At 39.8% G+C, this 22,774-nt stretch overlaps 1 protein-coding gene across 3 annotated transcripts in view; it reads left to right on the forward strand.

Moving 5' to 3' along the window:
• Positions 1-314: 314 nt before the first annotated feature.
• tek (TEK tyrosine kinase, endothelial) overlaps positions 315-22,774 on the forward strand; it is a 44,448-nt gene continuing 21,988 nt past the window's right edge. Inside the window, exons 1-13 of one of the 3 annotated variants that reach the window (XM_082171563.1) lie at positions 316-577; positions 8,966-9,268; positions 9,387-9,497; positions 10,517-10,672; positions 11,090-11,221; positions 12,367-12,504; positions 12,814-12,936; positions 13,032-13,177; positions 13,278-13,422; positions 16,751-16,909; positions 17,809-17,943; positions 18,021-18,296; positions 19,944-20,255. In XM_082171563.1, the coding sequence (XP_082027689.1) occupies positions 526-577; positions 8,966-9,268; positions 9,387-9,497; positions 10,517-10,672; positions 11,090-11,221; positions 12,367-12,504; positions 12,814-12,936; positions 13,032-13,177; positions 13,278-13,422; positions 16,751-16,909; positions 17,809-17,943; positions 18,021-18,296; positions 19,944-20,255 (2,188 nt within the window). In that variant the 5' untranslated portion in view covers positions 316-525. Of the gene's footprint in view, positions 578-8,965; positions 9,269-9,386; positions 9,498-10,516; positions 10,673-11,089; positions 11,222-12,366; positions 12,505-12,813; positions 12,937-13,031; positions 13,178-13,277; positions 13,423-16,750; positions 16,910-17,808; positions 17,944-18,020; positions 18,297-19,943; positions 20,256-22,774 lie in introns of all 3 variants that reach the window. The other 2 variants (XM_082171564.1, XM_082171565.1) reach the window with 2 other exon arrangements.

The raw sequence follows: 22,774 nt of genomic DNA on the forward strand, positions 1-22,774 counted from the left end.
CTGCTATTCTGATGTCAGCAATTTTTATTATGGCGATAGTGGAGGAGAATAGAAGCTCTTTCAATGGAAGTAAATTTCATCAAACGTTCAAATAAAACACACATGTGCTCAACAGCGAGACTTGGACGTTTAGTTGGTCGTGAACAAAATCAGCACAATGAAAAAGTGTATGAAATGCCAGATTAGGAGGTTTGATTTATTCTCTCAGGAAGGGCTGCTGGCGGAATATCTCTCTTGTCTCAAAGTGGGAGCCTCCCTTCAGGAGCCGCAATTAATGACACGCGATTGTTTAAGCTGTGGCCTTTCCCATCCTCAGCACACAGAGAGGAAACAGGAAAAGGAACTCCAACTCCCTGTGCCTGAACAGAGAGAGGGGTGGAGACGCTGGAGGAAAAGAAAGGGAGAGTTCATTTGAGTCAGTATCGAGAGATGTGTGCGGACGGGAGTTTCTGACAGACGTCTCTGGGACTGAACGTTCTTCTCTGTGGATGTGCACGAACTGGTTGGCTGTGTCTCGCGGGGACCATGAGTCACATGTCCTCCGTCACGCTGTGTCTGATTGGCTGCTTGCTCACAGGTAACACTGGGCTTCATTCACTATGTCTCTCTGGTTTCGGCTCTATGGGACTCCAGGGGTTTGTGGTTTGTCTGTATTTGTTGGATTGGTGGCTCTGATCATTAAGATGAAAGAAAGATCCCATGTAACAATAGCCAAAACTTCTAATCTCATGTTTTCAAAAGATGAAAAATTATTTTGCAGGAATATTGCAGTACACTTTGCCTTAATTAAACATGTAAATAACAGAAGGTTAGACAGGTAATATTTTGTTTAAATGTAGATCATTGATGTATTGTTTTGGTTGATTGAGTTTCTGTATCATGATACTATGGAAGTGGAAAGGGGACAGTACAATGATTTAATACTCTGCTGGCTCCAGCTTAAATAAATAAATAAGAATAATGTAAGTTTCATTCAGTGATCCCCACCAGATCTTCCTCCTTTCTCCACAACCCACCATTACACTGACAAATCTTCACTGTCTTGGGCAAAAATATTCCCATCAACAGTAATATGAACACATGAAGTAGTGCAAGAGAGTGAGCCTGACCGACACATGAGACATTTATGATGAACATGCTTTGAAAATGAACATGAAAAGAGCTGAAAATTGCCAGATTTATGAAGATTGTTTCAGCTGATGGTGGCAGAGAAAGAAGTAATACGAAAATGATCAAACAGAATTTGAGCTAAACGCCATCGCTGCTCAATCCTTAAATATCACACAGTGATGTAAAGTGCAAGGCATATATATAATAAAGTTGTCACCTTTATTTATTTAGCTCTTTATACAATAACGATTGTTTCAAAGCAGCTTTACAGTGATAAACAGGGACATTTTGGATTTCATCTGTTGTTCAGCTGAAGGCAGTTCAGTGTTGATTCAGTTCTGTTGTAAAGATCATCAATTATTAAATTAGTTAATTTCATCTATAAAGCAGGTCTGGAGAAAACAGTGATGTCATCATCAGCTCAGTTCAGTTCTCGTACAGCAGCGTCAGTGCAGTCAGATCAATTATACTGTTGAATATTAAATGTCCACAATAGGGGTGGAACGGTACACAGAAGTCACGGTTCGGTACGAGTTCGGTACAATGGAGGGAAAAGCAAAACAAAAATGCAGAAGGTTTGTGCATGTCTCAGGCTGGACCACCAAAGGGAAATAAATGACTTAAGCCTTGTATTTGTTTCAATTTATTTGTGGTGCATTGACAGTAGTTTTATATAATTAGTTTATTAATTAAATTACTAAAAAGACAAAAAGACCTTGAGATATGTTTGGTAATTGTGCCTGAATGAATTGAAAATGAATTTGCTATATTTCAGATCAATATGTTTGTTTTCCTTAAAGGTGCCCTAGAATGGATTATTTTATTATTTTATAATGTTTCCTAGTGTGCCCTTATAATGTTAGTATGTTTTTTAGATCAAAATTTGTTATAATTTAGAAATAAAAGGCATATTTCCTAGCCTGATTTTATCCTTTGATTTGAACACTCAGTTTGAAGGGGCGTGTCTGCTGTGAGACTTCAGTGTAAACGCCCTCTGCTGTGATTGGCTGACATGCTTGCATATGAAATATCTGGCATTAAATGTAGAGCTATCAGGAAAACTTTTACTATTACAGCTTTTATACGTTTTTACTATTACAGCTATCGGGATTAATAAATCGTGAGAAGTTTTTTAAGTATTTAGATCTATTCCCATCACATAAAAGGTTGCAGTGAGCATTGAGCAGATGACAGTCTGTTGATCGCGTGAATGAAGATCTTATCACTGCAACGCGATTTACTGATGCATAAATAGTGTTGAACGACTTTGAGAGAAAGATTATCGGTCTGAATTTGAACAATTACACATCAGAAATTCACATAACCCACTGGTTCTCCAGAGGCTCGGATGAAGGAGCTAAAAAATATATGTTTGTGTTCATTTGTACATCCAAACACTGAGCAACTGCCATGCTTCGCTCGTTTGCAAGCCACAATGTCTCTCGAGTAAAAAAACAATATCGCGCTGGATCTAAATAACACAGTGTAAATTACCGTTAGTAAAATCACTACTTACCGCTTGCGGGAATATAACGTTAGTTGAAATCGCCCCCTTCGTCAGTATGAGACGCCGAGAGAAGCCTGGCTGCTTGATATTGTTCCAGGTTAGAAAAAAAGTCCGCGGTGAAATGGGCAGAGCAACTTCGAATTAAACTGTAGCGGTATCCGATTATAGATAGATAGATTATAGATAGATCTGCCATTTTCCCTATGATCCTCCTCCTGCTTGTTTCTTCACCTGCAGAACTTCTGATGATTCGGCTGTGCAGTTTCGCCTGGCCTTGAACATGGGCTAACATATGCACATTTTTGGAGGCGTACATATTAATGATCCCGACTGTTGCGTCACAGTTGGTGTTATGTGGAGATTCGCCTGTTTTTCAGGGGTGTTTTTCAAAAACGAGATTTAAATAAGAAAGAGAAAACTATGGTGTTTGAGACTCACTGTATGTCATGTCCATGTACTGAACTCTTGTTATTTAACTATGCCAAGATAAATTCAATTCCACATTCTAGGGCACCTTTAAAATTTAAATGAACAGTAACTTAAACACTTTGCAGTTTGAATGATGTCCTGCATAAACAAAATGACGGAGTATGTTTTTATGTTTACACTGTTCGATCGCGCGCCACACACACACACACACACACACACACACACACACACACACACACACACACACAAATATAAGTAAGCACTTTGTGACTTTTCGATAACGACCGCGCCTCTCTCTCTCTATCTCTCTCTCTCACACACACACACAAACAACATATTCCAGCATTGCAAATTGCAATCTTTACATCGCAGTCTGCTTCAGAGCTAAGGCGGGGCTACAGATTAGGTGTCCCTAAAGGACCTGCGTATCTAACAATAGTTCCCCATTACATTAATTAATTTGCATGCGAGTTTTATTTATTTTTATACCGTGTATTCTCCGTGTAAATTTATGCACCGAATCGTGATGCCCGTACCGTTTCGGTTCAATACGAATACATGTACCGTTCCACCCCTAGTCCACAACTAATGAAGCCAGAGGCGACAGCGGCACGAACACAGACATCAGTGACAGAATAGAGGAAAACCCTTGAAACCAGATTCAGTCGCTCAGTTCTCCTCTGGACTGAAGAACCAACATGATGTGGTTTCATTCCTGGCTGTATCACTAGTCAAATTGTAGATTGATGACATTCAGAATATTTTACTCAGTTCTTTCTGCGTGAAGATTGGGATACAGTACGCCAGCATGTGGTGGGGGAGTTGAGGCTGGCCATCGGGTCTGTGTAGAGGATAAAGTGATATCAGACGTGAAGAGAGATGCGTATGTTCATGTTCCCTCACTAATCAGAAAAGCAGAACAATAATATCAAGCTAGTGTTGTACTACTACACTCAAAGATAAGAAAAGTCATTATTCATCTTGACAGCCTTGTTTGGCTGCCTGTTTAAAGAGTTGGTTTAAAAGCTCAACACCCTTTACACTCACACACTCACACAGATTCTTTTCCCGCCCTAATTAGTTTCAGTCTTATTTATTGCCCATCAATCCAGATACAATATCTCAACTGCACACACAGTGATTTAAGGTGTACAGTAACAATCGCAGGGTGAAGTTTTCAAAACCCATCGATTTCCAACACCATGAGTAACACCGTCACCAGTGAGTTTAGCTGACCTTGACTTCTGTATGTCTGTAATGTTTTCAACTGTGAAGATGAGTGTGAGAGAAGTGAGAAGGTTTCTCGAGAAGCTTCAGTGAGCCCTGATCGAGCCCTGGACGAGAAAGTGGAAACGCGTTGGGCCCTGGCAGCATTAGCACTCGCTTCTGCCCGACAGTGCAAACACGGCTAGTGATTAAAACACACCTTATGTGTGTTTCTGAGCCTTAAGTCGGTTGTGTCTCTGTCATGGACCAGTAGTTGTATGGCTGTATTTCAGAGTGTTGTAACATACAATGTTTTATGTGGTCAGAGCTGAATTGCTGAAGTGTTTGAGTCGTGGAGTGTTACACACAGAGAGTTTATGCAACAGGAAGTTAGAGTCGGTTTGAGTCTCATAATGTTCATGCCACACCTAACCCTAACCCTAACCCTAACCCAAACAGGCACACAACCCTGTACGCACTGAATGACCGTGATATGAATGATGTAAACTGTGAGTGAGTGAGTGAGTGATAGATTCCTGAAGTGGAGAGTGTTTTTATGATGTGAGTGAAGTAATGCTTCCATGTATTATTCTATATTTTATGAACTTTTGTAAGTATGATATCAACCTGTCCAGAGACTGCGGGTGGAAATTAGCATTTTTTGCTATAACCTGGCACATGACATCTCTTCTTTCTTAGACTAATGTTTTTTGTGCATTGTCCCTGATTAAATAAAAAATTAAATTCAAAATTCAAATTCACAATCTCCTCGTTTTAATGGGATAATGAATTGTTTGCACATTACCTGAAAAAATTATTGAGAACTGTTGTTGATGTTGATTTGTTTGATTCAGAATCGCATCAGCTGTGTTACTAAATTAGAAAGAGTTTTATTGACGAAGGAAGATGGCGTTGTGGAGTATACACATCTTTTGACAAGCTCCCGTAACATTAGTTCAAATATTCGCATAATTTATATTTTCACTCAGTGAAATCATTCTACTTGGTTAGATGGTTATTGTGCCATGTCTTTAGATCAATATTTTTTAAAAGGATCTGACAGAATTCCCAAAGGAAAGAAGATTGTGCAGAAAAGTTCTACAATCAGCGGCGACGAGCACAATGTTATGGACGACATGAGCATGAAGAGTCGTGAGGAGGAAAGTTCCAAATCCAACTTTGCTCAAGCTTTAGACAAACTAACTGATAACATTACGAAGGTAATAGAGGAGAAAGTGAATACTGTGCTAGCCGCGATAAACGATCAAACAGTTCAGTTCCAGGCCTTAGTGGAGTGGGTGGGCCAGGCGGAGGAGCGAACTGCTGGAGATTCAGCGGGATCCCTGCCGGCTACGGTGGCTGATCTTCACAAAAAAGTGGACGAAATTTCAGCACACACCGCCGATCTGGAGAATCGCGGGCACAGGTGTAATTTGCATCTAGTCGGTTTGCCTGAGGGAACGGAAGGGAGTGATCCGGTCCAGTTCTTTGAGAAGTAGCTGCCTGATTTTTTTAAAGATGGCAACGAAAGCAGGACGGATCAAGCTTGATTGTGCTCATCACTCTTTGGCACCATCACCAGGTCCTAAGCAATGACCCAGGCCTGTCATCATAAACTTCCATAACTTTACAGACAAGCAGCGTGTGTTGAACGCAGCTCGCCGTGTTGGCACGGATCCCGAAAGGAGCGCTGACGCAGGTCCGAGGATTTCATTCTTCAATGATTATTCTGAGATGGTGATTAAGAAACATACAGTAAGGCGTTCAGAGTCTGACGAAGAGCCTACATGCTCGAAACGTTACCACCTGTGTGTGAGCCTGTTATTACATTTTTCACATTTTTGGAGCCATGGTGTGCCGACTTTTTTTCCTTTTTTATTAAAATAGTTACAAGCAATTAGGTCGGCTCTAGCCTGTCCCCTTACTGTGGATGCAGAGAACAATATAAGATACACAAAACAAAGATTTTATGAGCATGGAGATAAACCTTGGAAATTTCTAGAATATATTGCAAAACAATGTGCAGCATCTCAGTTTATTGCTACTATTGATGACTCAGATGATAATATTTTCTATGATAATAAGAACATTAATAACTGTTTTAGCGATTTTTATATGTATATTCTTCTGAGAAGAACCATCTCAAACAAACGGTTGACTTTTTTTCTGAGATTAATCTTCCAACAATTTCAGTTACACAAAAATAATCTCTCAATGGCCCTATTACTAGACAGGAGGTTATTAATGCTATTAATGCTCTGAAGAACAGTAAATCACATGGGCCAGATGGGTTTTGCGGAGAGTTCTTTAAGGAGTTTCAAGAGTTGCTTGTAGACCCATTACTTAATATGTTTAACTATTCGTTTGTGGTTAAAGAATTACCAAAGACCCTTAGAAAAGCTAATATCTCTCTTATTTTAAAGAAAGATAAAAGCCCGGATTTATGTTGTTCTTACAGGCCAATTGCATTACTGAATGTAGACCGGAAATTGCTTTCTAAAGTTTTAGCAATGCACCTTGAAATAAAAAAAAAAATTCTGCCTACGATAATTTGGATTGATCAAACAGGATTTATAAAGGGTAGGAATTCTTCTGATAATATTAGACGCCTTTTAAATGTTATGTAGGCCTTTTAAAGGGAAATCCATAGATGGGCTAGTGCTGTCTTTTGATGCACACAGCTTTTATTTGCGATGGCTATAGAACCTCTGGCTGAAGCAATCAGATCGGCAACATCTATTTCAGGTTTACTGATGGGACATATACATCATTAGATTGCACTTTATGCTGATGATGTATTGCTTTTTTTAATCTGAGCCCGAGAGGTCAGTTCACGCTCTGATTGAGTTGATTAACTGGTTCAGTACCTTCTCTGGTTATTAAATTAATTTAGCTAAATCTGAAGCAATGCCTTTAGGTAATCTTATTTCCAAACCTAATATTGTGCCCTGTTTTCCTTTTAAGTGGTCACCTCTGGGTTTCATCTATTTAGGTATCTCAATTTCTACATTTATGAAGCAAATGTGTGAATCTTATTTTGTTCCTTTATTTGAGAAAATACGGCAGGATTTAGAATGCTGGAATTCCTTGCCAGTATCTTTGCTTGGTCGGATAGCACTTATTATATCCAATATAACAATTATTATATCCTATTCGAATGGTTCCTATACTATTCTCAAATAAGGCATTAAAGGGCATAAATAGCTGACTTCCTCCTTTTCACAATTTCCTTTAAGAGCTCTTCTTTTTGTTAAGAGTTTAAAAACTAAAAAAAAGGAATTTGAAGGTAGATCTAAATTGACTTCTTTCTTTACCCCAATATTAAATAACCCTGATTTCACCTTAGGAATATTGGATGATGGTTTTAAACGTTGGTGTAACTTGGGACTTATTAGGCTTGGGGATATTTATGGACTTAGCTCAGAAGTATCAATTATTCAAACAAGGTTTTTTTCGTTTCCTCCAATTGAGACATTATATTATTAATAACACAACACTTGTTAGGAATTGTGAAATATCTTCAATTGAGAGGTTATTTTTATCATCAGGAAAAATTGTCTCTGGGTACGTTTTATGGTTCTTTGTGTTCAATCTCTTCTGCTGATACACAGAGTATTGAAACTAAATGGGAAGAAGAGTTAGCTACTGACATTGATGATGAAACATGGGATGAAATTTGGTCTTATGCAAAGAAAATATCTGTTTGTACACGTACGAGACAAATGCGATTTAAAATCATACATTTGAACCCTTCTGTATCGTCTATGTGTTTAAAATGTAAAACTGAAATAGGTACTTTAACAGATTGTCTGTGGTCATGTTACAGACTGCAACGGTATTGGTGTTTGGTTCTGGGGGAAATGGAAAAGATCTTTAATATTTAGTTGGATTTTGACCCAGTGGCACGGATGTTGGGTATACCTAATGGACACATTGTTTCATCTGCTAATAAGAAATTGTACAATATTCTATCCTTTGCTGCCAGAAAAAATATTTTACTTAATGGGATCAGTGATAAATCTCCATCTCTTAAAGGTTGCAGGAGGTTATTTTTGAGCTGATTCCCCTGGAGCGTCTTACCTATGCATTACATAAAAAACATGCCAGTTTTATAAAGTCTGGACCCCATATCTGGACTATTTGGAAACTTATCTTCACCCTATTATATTACAAGGAATTTTGTAATTGTATAACTCTTTGGGCATTGAACCTTTGTCCTCTTCTACATCTTTTTGAAATATGTTATTGTTTTGTTTTTATTCTCTAACCTGTTTTATAATGGTGTAGTCCTGTTTTATATATAAATCTGAGCTATTGGTGTTCCTTTATTTATTTATTTCTAGGTTTTTGCGGTCTTGTTATATTTGTATTGTAATGAAAAATTCAATAAACATAGGGTTAGTATAAATTACTAAAAAAGTATAAATACATTTAAAAAAGAGTTTTATTGGCTTATTTTATTAATCTATCTAGACAAAGAATTACAGCAGAAGATAACATTTACAGAATAAAACAAATACAATAATATGAGGACTAAATGTAGAGATGAGTTAATATGCAGGGATATGCAGACAAAACAAACTGAAACGTAACATCAAGGGGTTTGTAAAGGTAACATATATTTGAATGTACATATACTATAGCAGTCAGCAGACCTCATTCATGAGTTTTCCTTTCAGATCAAATAAAATCATTCCTGTCCTGTTTCTGCAGGCAGCGCTCTTGACATCTCAGACGTGTCTCTGATAAATCCAGACCCGGTTGTGTCTTCGGCGAACCTGCCGTCACTCCTGTGTGTGAGCAGTGACTGGACCGCTTCTGGCACCAGTTCGCTGAGTTTGGGCCACGAGTATCCTGATGTGGACGCTCATGTTTTGAGCACTGAACCGGACCGAAGCCGCCACTCTGCCGCAAAAGTCATGTGGATTTCCCGCAATCACACCTTTGGAGCTTTTTACTGCCAAGTCAAAAACTCTAACGGGAGTAAAATCTACACCTACAAGATGCTCCATGAAGGTAGTGAATCTTCTTTGAAAGGAAATACTTATTTGTAATGGCACAGGCCAGAATAAAGACACACACTGCACTTGTAAACTGATCATATGTCGTTTTTAACTGTGTCCTTTTTCTTCAGCTGACTTCTACCCTGAATCTCTGACAATCACTGTTAACAAAGGTGAAGACGTTAAACTCTCTTTCACGACAAAGAAATATTTACAAGAGGACATAGTCATCTATAAAAACGGTAGGAACTCTGAACACTCAAAAAAACTCAAAACTCAAAAAAATAAACATCTGTGCATTGTTTTATTGTGACGTGCCTTGAGAAATTACATTTACATTTAATCATTTAGCAGAGGTTTTTATCCAAAGTTACTTACAAACGAGGAGAGCAATAAAAGCAATCAAACCAACAGTAGGGCAGCAATATGCAAGTGTTGTGACGAGTCCCAGTTAGTCCAGTCCCCTGTATTTCTATGGTGCTTTTTACAATACAGATTTTTTCAAAGCAGTACAAAGATAACAGCGAACAGGACAGCACAGGACACATAGCAAGTTTTAAAAAAATGTTTTAGTAGATATATTGAATAGTAAGTGTTAGTCTTATTAGGTCAAATGTTGACAAAAAGATGCGGGGAACAGCAGCACACAAGCATACCAAATATTTAAAATAAAAGTATTACAATGTAAAAGATTATTATTGTGTACAGGAAGATATGGTGACTCCGGCTTGTCCCGTAGATGTTCTGCTAGCGCACTTTGACCTCGCGCACGAGCAGATCCGTTAGCGCTCTGCAGACGCGTTCGGTCTATAAACTCCATCATGTAAATAGCGAATCTGCCATGCGAGTGCAACTGGCATTTAAAGGGAATGGGAGATGAGACTCTGATTGGTTTAACGCACGTAAATCCCAAAACACACCCATTACTCATAAAGAGAATAGGGACGACCCTTTTAGACCAGCGCCGGGAGCGCCGACCATTTGTCCCGTCGTTACACTATCAAAAGTGGATTCGGACGCTCTAAGTGAACTTGCGCCCTGCACCATGCGCTCAGATCGTTAAAACAGGGCCCTGTGTGTCTTTGCTGTTAAGATGTGTGTGTCAGTTTGTGGTCTGAAATATATGCAGATGATCGTTGTTTTATGAAGAATGTGTCGCCAGCTGTTAGGGCTGATGGAGGAGGAGGAAGATTAAGATGAGAGAAGGTTTTGAAAAGCATGTTTTTGTGGTTCTAGCTGTTGTTGTTTTTTTTTTTTTCAGGCGGTTTTGAAAGCTCATTACCCAAAGAAGACATTATGGACATAATTCATTTCCCAATAACCAATGCAAAAGCTCAAAGTCATGCTGGATTATATTCTGTCCGTTACATTTCTAAAGCTCCGTTCAGCTCAGCAATAACCCGACTGATTGTCAGGAGTAAGTCCTTCAGTTCATGCTTTCTTACCAAACGCCACAATAATTGAACACACTCTCTAGTAATGGTGCAAAAAGTACACACTTGACATTTAATTTACAAGCGATGACTGTGAAATATTTGAGATTGAATGTGTCATGATCATAAAGATTCATAATACTGCTCCTCACTGTAAGATGCACTATAAAATGTCTTTATTGGCCATCCAATTGGTTAAGTATTTCTTTAGGAGTTTGTGGGAGGAGCCCTAATACATTTGTCTGGACACTCCAGCGCAATTAGGTTGCTTTAAAGTTTAAATCATTGGCTGAATGTGCAGAAAAGTATCATGTTTATATTAGCTTCCCCTTTCAACTGAAGTTCCTGTTACATCCCAGCAGAATGTAAGCTTATGTAACAGTCAGTTGTTATGCTAACAGGTTGTGAGGCCGGTTTATGGGGCGTGAATTGTACGAAACCGTGTCTGCCCTGCGCTAATGGAGGCGTGTGTCACGACGGGACGGGAGAATGCATCTGCCCTCCAGGCTTTAAAGGACCCACCTGTCGAACCGGTAACACTCATATTCTTTGCCAATATACCCCGAGAGAGACCGTTTATTACAAGGGACATATTTAGCTCTAATATTTACATGATCGGTCTATGTATCAGACCCTATTTTGACAGGTTTTTATGGCTAGGTTCTCAAATATCCCATGGTGTTTAGAGATAAAAAAAGAAACAAATTTTTATCTGGAACTTTATGTTGGAAAGCCTGACCAGAAAGTTTGAAATGGTTTAAAAAGCTTGAAGTTTAGCTTGAAGGGTGTTAGAGTTGTGTTCTCTCGTGTGGAGTGTGTGTGTGTGTCTGTGTGTGTGTGTTCTCTCGTGTGTGTGTGTGTGTGTGTGTGTGTGTGTGTGTGTGTGTGTGTGTGTGTGTGTGTGTGTGTGTGTTCTCTCATGTGCGGTGTGTGTGTTCTCTCATGTGTGTGTGTTCTCTCGTGTGTGTGTGTGTGTGTGTGTGTTCTCTTCGTGTCAGTGTGTGGTTAGGGCCGCTTTGGCCCCAGCTGTAAGGAGCTAAGGAGCGTTGTGTGTTCTCTCGTGTGTGTGTGTGTGTGTGTGTGTGTGTGTGTGTGTGTGTGTGTGTGTGTGTGTGTGTGTGTTCTCTTATGTGTGTGTGTATATATATGTGTGTGTGTGTTCTCTCGTGTCAGTGTGTGGTGAGGGCCGCTTTGGCCCCAGCTGTAAGGAGCGTTGTGTGTTCTCTCGTGTGTGTGTGTGTGTGTGTGTGTGTGTGTGTGTGTGTGTGTTCTCTTATGTGTGTGTGTGTGTGTGTGTGTGTGTGTGTGTGTGTGTGTGTGTGTGTGTGTGTGTGTGTGTGTGTGTGTGTGTTCTCTCGTGTCAGTGTGTGGCGAGGGCCGCTTTGGCCCCAGCTGTAAGGAACGTTGTGTGTTCTCTCATGTGTGTGTATGTGTGTGTTCTCTCGTGTCAGTGTGTGGTGAGGGCCGCTTCGACCCCAGCTGTAAGGAGCGTTGTGTGTTACTAATATGTGTGCGTGTGTTCTCTCATGTGTGTTTGTGTGTGTGTGTTCTCTCGTGTCAGTGTGTGGTGAGGGCCGCTTTGGCCCCAGCTGTAAGGAGCGTTGTGTGTTCTCTCATATGTGTGTGTGTGTTCTCTCGTGTGTGTGTGTGTGTGTGTGTGTGTGTTCTCTCGTGTCAGTGTGTGGTGAGGGCCGCTTTGGCCCCAGCTGTAAGGAGCGCTGTGTAGACGGTCTCTGCCGATCGCAGGTCTTCTGTCTCAGGGATCCGTACGGCTGCTCCTGTGCGTCTGGATGGAAGGGCCTGAACTGCAGCGAGGGTGAGTCTAACACACACCAGATGTTTAATATCCCTCATTTTACTGGATAAATGGTGTTAATAATGGTAGTACTGTGAACTAGTTTTGTTGAAGATGTTCCAAAGTGAAATGCCATGTGCAATGAAAATAAACACAGTTCAAATATATATACAGTGTATATATATATATTATTTATTTTATTTTAATGAAATAAAATGTGAATTGTATTTTATTACAACCCTAATCAGTTAAGAAGTGATATTTCTGTATTATTATGATGACTTAAAATATATATATCAGATATATTGAGGACACGTCTTCTGATTTCAGCTTGTCCGTCTGGTTATTACGGCGCCGACTGTAAACAGAAATGTGTGTGTGAACGGGGCGAATGCAATCGATTCCGAGGGTGTGTGTGTGCAGGCAGGCATGGAGCTCGCTGTGAGACACCAGGTGAAAATCATTTTAATTCAAAGCGAGTGAAACTGTCCTGTGTTTCTGGGAGATTTCCGGGCTCAATCCATGTCTGCATGTGGTTTCTTCAAAAGACACGAGACCTGTGATCACGAGCAGTCTGAGAGACATCGAGCTCAACTCTGGCATCACACACACGATCAACTGCTCTGCGTCAGGCCAGCCCGCTCCTTTACACGGGGAAATAACCCTGGTCAAACCCGACAAATCCACGCTATATGTGAGTTGGATCGCAGTGACATCATCATTACACCTGTTTCAGCACGAGTTTATGTCCTCTAATCTCTGAGAAATCTGATAGTCTCTTTTGTTTTTCTCAGGCAGTGGACACACAGACAGAAAATAATCAAACAACGTCCACATTCAGTTTGGAGAAAACCACTCAATCTTCTGCTGGCCGCTGGTTGTGTCAGGTGAAAACCAAAAGCTTTCAGGAGGAGAAGGAATTTATGGTGAATGTCAAAGGTGAGATTCTTCAACCTTCTCCATTTCTTTCCCAGCAAAGTTCCAAACAATCATAACAGAGTGTTTCAAAAGCCAAAATTTTGGCTTTGAAATTAACAATGTTAATAGTAACTATTTAATGTGGCAGGCAGCCATAATACCGTATTAAAGTAAATAACAATAAATAGTCAAGTCAAGTCAAGTCAAGTCACCTTTATTTATATAGCGCTTTTTACAATACAGATTGTATCAAAGCAGCTTCACAGTGATAACATGAAAATAATACAACAAAGTTTGTTTCTAGAAGAAAATTGCATCATCGTCCACCTTAAATAAGGCAGATCAATAATATTGTTGAATATTAAATGTCCCCAACTAAGCAAGCCAAAAGACCAAAACTCCATCAGGTGACAGAATGGAGAAAAAAAAACCTTGGGAGAACCCAGGCTCAGTCGGGGGCCAGTTCTCCTCTGGCCAACGCGAACAGTGTATGATTATGATCCAGGCAGCGTTACAGGTCAGAGGTCAGATTGGTTGTGTCGATGAGGCCTTCACAGGGCTGATGAGGCTGGCACTTCAGGGATGCGTCATGGTTGGGTCCAGGTGCAGATCCACCATCTGATCTGGATACGGCCGGGGTCCACCTCACTTCAGTAAACGGAGAGACTGGTTGACACTTCAGTACTGCGTTGTCGTCGCGTCCAGGCGCAGGTCCTTCATCGGATCTGGATACGGCCTGGATCCGGTGGAAGAGGAGAGACTAGTTGACACTTCAGGACTGCGCTGTCGTCGCGTCCAGGCGCAGGTCCTTCATCAGATCTGGATACGGCCTGGATCCGGCGGACTGCGGTAAACTTCGGTATAAACAGAGAGACTAATATTAGCGTAGACGCCATTCTTCTTATGATGTAACGAGTACATCAGGATTTATGGGAAGTCTTCCCGGTTCTGGCTGGCCTAATCTATGCAGCCTAACATGGAATTATAGAAGTCTATAATGTGTTATGTGTATGCTAGGTCAAAGCGATGTGTTTTTAACCTAGCTTTGAACTGACAGAGTGTGTCTGGTTCCCGGACAATGGTAGGAAGACTGTTCCAGAGTTTTGGTGCTAAATAGGAGAAGGATCTACCGCCAGCAGTCGATTTTGATATTCTAGGTATTATCAACTGGCCGGAATTTTGAGATCGCAATAGACGTGAAGGACTATAATGCGTTAAGAGCTCGCTCAAGCACTGCGGAGCTAAACCATTTAGTGCTTTGTAAGTAATCAGCAATATTTTAAAATGTATACGATGTTTAATAGGGAGCCAATGCAGTGTTGACAGAACCGGGCTAATATGGTCATACTTCCCGGTTCTGGTAAGAACTCGAGCTGCTGCGTTTTGGACCAGCTGTAGTTTGTTTATTAAGCGTGCAGGGCAACCACCCAGTAGACCATTACAATAATCTAGCCTTGAGGTCATGATCGCATGAACTAATTGTTCCGCATTTGTCAATGAGAGCATATGACGTAATTTATATATATTTTTAAGATGGAAAAATACGGTTTTACAGATACTAGACACGTGACTTTCAAATGAAAGATTGGTATCAAAGAGCACACCCAGGTTCCTAACCGACGACGAAGACTTAACAGAGCAGCCATCAAGTGTTAGACAGTATTCTAGATTATTACGTGAGGAAGTTTTTTGTCCAAAAATTAGAATCTCTGTTTTTTCAGAATTAAGTAGTAGGAAATTACTAGTCATCGAATTTTTTATATCAGCTATGCATTCCGTTAATTTTGTGAATTGGTAAGTTTTGTCTGGGCGTGAAGAAATATAGAGCTGAGTATCATCAGCAGAACAGTGAAAACTAATGCCATATTTCCTAATGATATCTCCTAATGGTAGCATGTACAGAGTGAACAGCAACGGTCCTAGTACTAAGCCTTGTGGTACGCCATACTGAACTTGTGATCGATAAGACATCTCTTAATTTACTGCCACAAACTGATAATGGTCAGATAAGTATGATTTAAACCATGCTAATGCAATTCCACTAATTCCAACATAATTTTCGAGTCTATTTAAAAGAATGTTGTGGTCTATAGTGTCAAATGCAGCACTAAGATCAAGTAACACTAATAGCGAGATACAACCACGATCGGATGATAGGAGCAAATCATTTGTGACTCTAATGAGAGCTGTCTCAGTACTATAGTACGGTCTAAATCCTGACTGGAAATCCTCACAGATATCATTTCTTTCTAAAAAGGAACATAGTTGTGAGGATACTGCCTTTTGTAGTATCTTTGGCAGAAAAGGTAGATTCGAGATCGGCATATAATTGACTAATTCTGTAGGATCAAGTTGCGTTTTTTTAACAAGCGGTGTAATCATAGCCAGCTTCAAAAGTTTTCGGTTCATATCCTAATGACAAAGATGAAATAATGATATTAAGAAGAGGATCTGTGACCTCTGGAAACATCTCTTTCGGTAGCTTGGTATAGGGTCTAACATACATGTTGTCGATTTAGATGATTTAATGAGTTCTAAATTCTTCCTCTCCTATAGCAATGAATGAATCAAATTTTTCTTCAAGGAGACTACAATGCTGTCAAAACAGTCTCCCCAAGATTGCTGGGTTTCCTTTTACAGTTTGCATGTAGAACATAAAAAAATACTAAACTGAGAGAGGGAATTAGGTTATAATAATGAGTATGTGTGCTTTCACACTGGTGTTAAAAATCAGGTTCTGACTAGCTCAGAACCTGAGCAATTGGACGGACAGAAATCAATGTTTTCCTAAGGCTTCTCTTCACACTAATACTGTAAAACACAAAATGCTCTGACGTTATGTAAATCTGTTCCTGCTCCAGTTCTACTGTGTCTGAGATGCTGTTAACAAACACAGTCACATAGAGCGCATAGAGAACTGCATACTGTGCAAATACAATATTTTCATGGCATTTAGACTGATTGTTATTAAAATAATGTTTGCCGTCTCTGTCCCACAATAAAAAGTCTTTGTAAACACACTTTGTCATGAAAAATGTGACTTCTGGGTCCTTCATTATGTTAAGATGGCTTAGCTATTAGTACCCAAAGTTTTTTAATTCTGTGAATTTATAAATATATGAATTGCAGCCCGGACTTTGGGACTGGATCTGCGGTCTGATAATTAGTGACCTCTAATGTAGAATGTTTGTGCAGTCTAAAGCAGGAGATCACTGGCATAAAACAAGCAATATCAAGAGAGAGGAAAATATATTAATTTTACTTCTGCAATAGTTAATGCATTAATTTCCAGAACAAGCCAACGAACAGGCCATTTCATATGTAAATCATAAGTCTTGTCCTGTGTCAGTTCCACCGCAGGCTCAGAATCAGCCCGCCCTGAGCGGCAGGGGTCCACATCACCTGATTCTTCTGGTCAATAAAGATCCCTTCACTGGAGATGGACCGATCACCTCGGTCAAGCTCGTCTACCGGCGGGGCAGCGAGTCCACACGGAGAAGCGTTGAGGGTAACAGAGCTTAATGTGCTCGGAGTTTCTCAATGTGTGGGTTTTTGTGTGGTCTGTTTCTGTGTAAAACAGCTGGAAAGTTTCATATCCGAGGTTATAGGTGACTGTGTTGCTCTTGGCAAACTGTCTAGTGTAATAAATATTTCCATTGTGCAATAGATTACAAAAAGATGATGGAAATCTGATGAGTTGTCATATACAGAACTTATTATGACTAGTCAGAAGAATGAGGGTGAAGTCATTGCTCCGGAAAGACCCTTTCATTTCAGAGTGGAGGAAAAGGCCAGAATCACTGACCACATCTGATGTTTGTGTTTCACTACATGTAGGGGGATTTTCTCTTATTAGCTAAACGTGTTTATTGGTGTTGGCACAAACAGAAGGACAGTGCAACTAGTGTTTTATAAGTTTGTCATTTCCAAATGTGAAAAGAGTGCAAATAGAAGGGACTGGAAAATAATCTTTGCAGATATGAATTGAATACAGATACAGTATACAAAGTGTGTGTGTGTGTGTGTGTGTGTGTGTGTGTGTGTGTGTGTGTGTGTGTGTGTGTGAGAGAGAGAGAGAGAGAGAGAGAGAGAGAGAGAGAGAGAGAGAGAGAGAGAGAGAGAGAGAGAGAGAGAGACAGAGTGTGTGTGTGTGTGTGAGAGAGAGAGTGATACTACCTAAAGAAAAAAACAAAACCCCTCAAAGATCATTGGGAAGAGTGTTGTTTAGTTCTTCTGAATAAGAAAACAATCTAAACGTCACTGTCATGAACACATTTGTGTCTTTCCTCAATATTCTTGCTGCGTGGAATCGATACCCAATATGTGGAAAGTCTGTGAATCTGTTGCTGGATATTTGAGTCGATCCCAGATATGAATTAAAAAGAGACACATTTGTCTGTTGTACAGTGAGCGGCTCTCAGGTAAAGCTGGATAATCTTTCTCCCATGATGAACTACACTACACTGGTGCAGCTCAGTCGCCGCGGACCAGGAGGAGCTGGCCAACACGGGCCCGAATCCACTTTCTCCACACAGATGCTCGGTAAGAACTCTTCCTTAACCCTAACCCTAACCCTCACCAAATGATGAGATATTAAAGTGTGTGTGTTCTGTCCTCAGAGCCACTTGTGGGTGTGAAACTGACGCCTGTCAATCAGACCTCACTGGTCCTGTCGTGGGACCCGGTTCCTCCCGACGACACCTGGAGTTACGAGGTCACGTGTCAGCAGGTCGGAACTTCAGGAACTGTGAGGAGATTCCAGCTCATGTCCAACTCCTCCAGTCTCCATCTGAGCGAGCTGAAACCCAGACACAAATACCAGTGCAGGGTGACGACGACCAGCAGCGCCACAGATCTGCCCTGTGCCACCGCCAGCGCCTGGACGCTCAGCGACCGTAAGCATGTCAAGTCAAGTCATCTTCATTTATATAGCACTTTTGACAATGTAGATTGTTCCAAAGCGGCTTTACAGAGATACAAGGATAGTTTAAAGTAACAGAGATTGTTTTGGCTTTATAGCAGTTCTAGAATAAAGTTATTTTCCAGCTAAAGTTAATTTGATTGATACACTTCCGTCGCAACGATCATTAGTTATTAACTTAGGGGCTGCTAACACGACACCGTTTTAACAGGAAACTCTACACAGACTTTAAACGCGAAACCTGTGAGAACGCTGATGGCGTGCACATGCGTATTACGAGTTCAGTCTATTGGTATGCGCATAACAAGATGTTATATCTCCTCATGTATATGGATTCCTGTTGTTACTGTTACAGAAGATTACCTAGATATTTCCTAAACTTTTATATCTACACTACTGGTCAAAAGTTTTAGATCGGTAAGATTTTTTGTTTTTAAATTAAGTCTCTTCTGCTCACCAAGGCTGCATTTATTTGATAAAAAACTATTTAAAAAAAACATTAATATTGTGAAATATTATGATAATTTAAAATGACTGTTTTCTATTTTAATATATTTTAAAATGTAATTTATTCCTCAGATGAAAGCTGAATTTTCAGCATCATTACTCCAGTCTTCAGTGTCACATGATCCTTCAGAAATCATTCTAATATGATGATTTGATGCTAAATAAACATTATTATTATTTTCAGTGTTGAAAACAGTTGTGTACAATTTTTTTTTTCAAAATTCTTTGAAAAATAGAAAGTTCAAAAGAACAGCATTTGTTTAAAATAGAAAATTTTCTAACATTATAAATGTCTTTACTGTAACTTTTGATCAGCTGAACTCATCCTTGATGAATAAAAGTATTGATTTATTTTATTTCTTTCCCCCAAAAATAAAATTAAAATTCTTACTGACCCCAAACTTTTGAACGGTAGTGTTTAATGTTACAAAAGCTTTAGATTTCAGATAAATGCTATTCTTTTTAACTTTCTATTCATCATAGCATCATGAAATAAAAATGTAAATAACTGTTTTCAACATTGATAATAATCATAAATGTTTATTGAGCATCAAATCATCATATTAGAATGATTTGTGAAGGATCATGTGACACTGAAGACTGGAGTAATGATGCTGAAAATTCAGCTTTGATCACAGGAATAAATTACACTTTACTATATATTCACATAGAAAACAGCTGATTTACATTGTAATAATATTTCACAATATGACTGTTTTTGTTTGTATTTTTAATCAAATGCATTAAATGCAGCCTTGGTGAGCAGATGATACTTCTTTTAAAAACATTAAAAATCTTACCGATCTAAAACTTTTGACCGGTAATGTATAATTCCTCTGAAAGCTCTCTTGATGTCTCTCATCCACCCGGGTCTCGCCAATTGATTTCTACAGTTCTGTTCACTGTTTGATAGAGACTTCACAGAAATTCATGAAGTTGATGCCTCATTGAGCACAATGACCAGTTTAGAGTTGCACAATAGGATAGTTTACACTTACAGGCGATCAAACAATGAAGCATACAGTATATAGCATTGTATGTATGTGCACAAGTAGCACTTGTACTAGTGGCGAGTTGGTCGGAGTGATTCATTGGTTATGCGTTGATCCTTCAGAGCTTCCTCCTCCTCCTGCCAACATCTCCACCAGTAACATCAGTGACAGCTCAGCCTTCATCACCTGGTGTGTGTCTGAGGGTCACTCCGTCTCCAGCGCCATCATCCGCTACCAGCGGACAGAGCAGAAGGACTACAGCCAGCAGGTGGAGCTTGGTGTGCAGCCGGACCAGACTAGCATGAGCTTCCAGCTCCGGGGCCTGAGGGCCGACAGCACCTACCGGCTAGAGCTCTGGACACTCAACAACATGGGAGAGAGTCTGGATCGGCCACATGTCATCCTCCAGACGTTGACCCCGCAGGAGAGTAAACGTGAGTCTGAGATCCAACCTTCCTATGTGTCTTCATCCAGTGCATCTCAAAAAGCTTCCACTACTGGAGTCAGAATCTGGTATTCAAGTGAATCAGTGTATTTATGCGTGAAAATATTCTGGAAACTCACAACCGTTTACCATTTTGGGGGCCCTAAGCAAAGTTAGGACGTTACATTCTGCTCAAAGGTACAGTTTTGGATTCATCAGAAATCATTATTTTGGCAATTATCAATTAACACTATTGGCTTTAGCTTGAGTAAAAGTCTTCTTAAAAAAGGCAAACATTTAGATATCAAACATACCGTCTTTCTGCAAAACATTTCAGCTAAATGAACAAAAATCAGCAGCCTAAAGAACAGTTACTCAAGGAACTTGCCAATGTTTTTGACAAAAATCTCAGCAAAAAATACTTAATATATATTCAAACAAACACTAACCCTATAGACAAGTAAACAGTCAGTAATAAAATAAGAACCAGTAAAGAAATGAGAAAAACCACAAATAAATACAACTGATCAGTTAAAGAAATGAAATGTAAAATAATACCAGTTTTCTTTTTATAAATAAAATATAGCCTAGATTAATCCTTATTGAAGTCACAAAAGTTATTCAGTCAAGATCAATATCTATATGAGGATATTTTGACATAATTTTGTGTTTATTTGTCCCTTCAACTTAATTGAATTCGTATTTGCACACTAGGCCTATATGAATCAATATAGGCCTAACCCTAACCCTATTTCTGAACAAGTATCCGATTCCTGATCTTAAGTATCTGATTCCAGAATTGTAATCAATTTCTGATTCACAAACCAGTTGTCCGGCACAGCTTATCCTGTGTGCGGTCTTCCACCTCAACAGATGTTTCATTTTCGATTTGTCTGCAAAAGAAATTGTAAGCATGGGCAAACTTTGAGTCCTGGACTTCTTGTCTTTTGTTTCCTTTCTTTTTTGAGTAATGTGTGGATATATGTGCCTAGTAATTGTTTCTTTCTACTAATCAGGTTCGCCCGGTAATAAATCATGTCAAAAGGAGTCATGGATTGAGTTAACTGCTTTTGGCCAGCAGGGGTTGTCCAAGCCTGCATTAGCGTGGTTAGCGTGGTGGTTAACAGCTACGTTCTGTTCGGACTGCTGCCGAGTGGGAACTTAAAGTGATCGATCACTCCGGCGGGATTCACTCGTCCTCATGTCTTTCAAACCTTACTTTTATTTGACTGTGAAAAAATTTAATATTTAGAGAAATGCTTTCTTAAGTTTTTGTTTGTTTGTTTGCTCCAGAGAAAGAAAGTCATGAGGGGAAGTAAATGGCAGAATGATCATTTCTGGGTCTTCCTTTAAGTCTGTAGGTTGACTAAAGTGAGCAGCCTTCTGAACCACAGAATGGCAGATGAGATTGGCTGTACACACTGAGAGAGTAACACTGCCCTCTACAGGCACGGATCACTTAATGTTTATAAATCAGAATCAGAAAGAGCTTTATTGCACACAAAAGGAATTTACCTTGGTATTGTAGCTTCCAGTCTACACATATAAATATAACAAGGCACATAATGAACATATTTACAGTATTTGTTATTAATATTTATTATAGCTGGACTGTGACGCTATTTTCTTCTAGAAACAAACTTTGTTGCATTATTTTCCTGTTATCTCTGTAAAGCTGCTTTGGAACAATCTGTATTGTAAAAAACGCTATATAAATAAAGGTGACTGTTTTAAATAATAATATTAATAAATAGGACTAAATTAATTTACAATGATATTGCACTATACAGTGGAGTATTGCACTTGGAAGGCATTTAACTGTTGAAGAGGGAAATACATTCACATTTACATTTATTCATTTAGCTGACGCTTTTATCCGAAGCGACTTACAATTGCTATATATGTTAAAGGTCGCACGCCTCTGGAGCAACTAGGGGTTAAGTGTCTTGCTCAGGGACACATTGGTGTCTCACAGTGGATTCGAACCCGGGTCTCTCACACCAAAGGCATATGTCTTATCCATTGCGCCACTCCCACTCCTGTGGTATATATAATAGCCTGTGGTAAGAAGCTTGCTCTGAGCTGAGATGTTCTAGTGATCTTCCTCACTCTGGAAGAGTACAGGTCCTGGAGGGTGAGCAGATACCAATAATCCTCTCTGCAGGCCTGTCCTTTGTTAAGTCACCTTTGTTTATATAGTACTTTTTTACAATATACAGATTGTTTCAAAGCCACTTTACAGCTTTGTATTCTCCTGATGTCTGACTTGGTGGCTGAACCACACCAGTTATAGAAGTGCACAAGATAGACTCAATGACAGCTGAGTAGAGGGATGTCAGCTGGCGGAGGAAGTATAACCTCTGCTTGGCCGAGTCAATGTGATTGTCCCACTTCAGGTCCGGAGAGATGGTGGTGCGCAGGAACCTGAATGGCTTCTGGCCAGCTGACAGTCTTGCCTGGGCCCGGGACGAGATAATCTTAGATGGCCCCCCCCCATTTTTTTTAGCACAATTCACACCCCACGCGTGC

Source organism: Leuciscus leuciscus (assembly GCF_965113295.1).
Source record: "Leuciscus leuciscus genome assembly, chromosome: 5".
Lineage (NCBI taxonomy): Eukaryota > Metazoa > Chordata > Actinopteri > Cypriniformes > Leuciscidae > Leuciscus > Leuciscus leuciscus.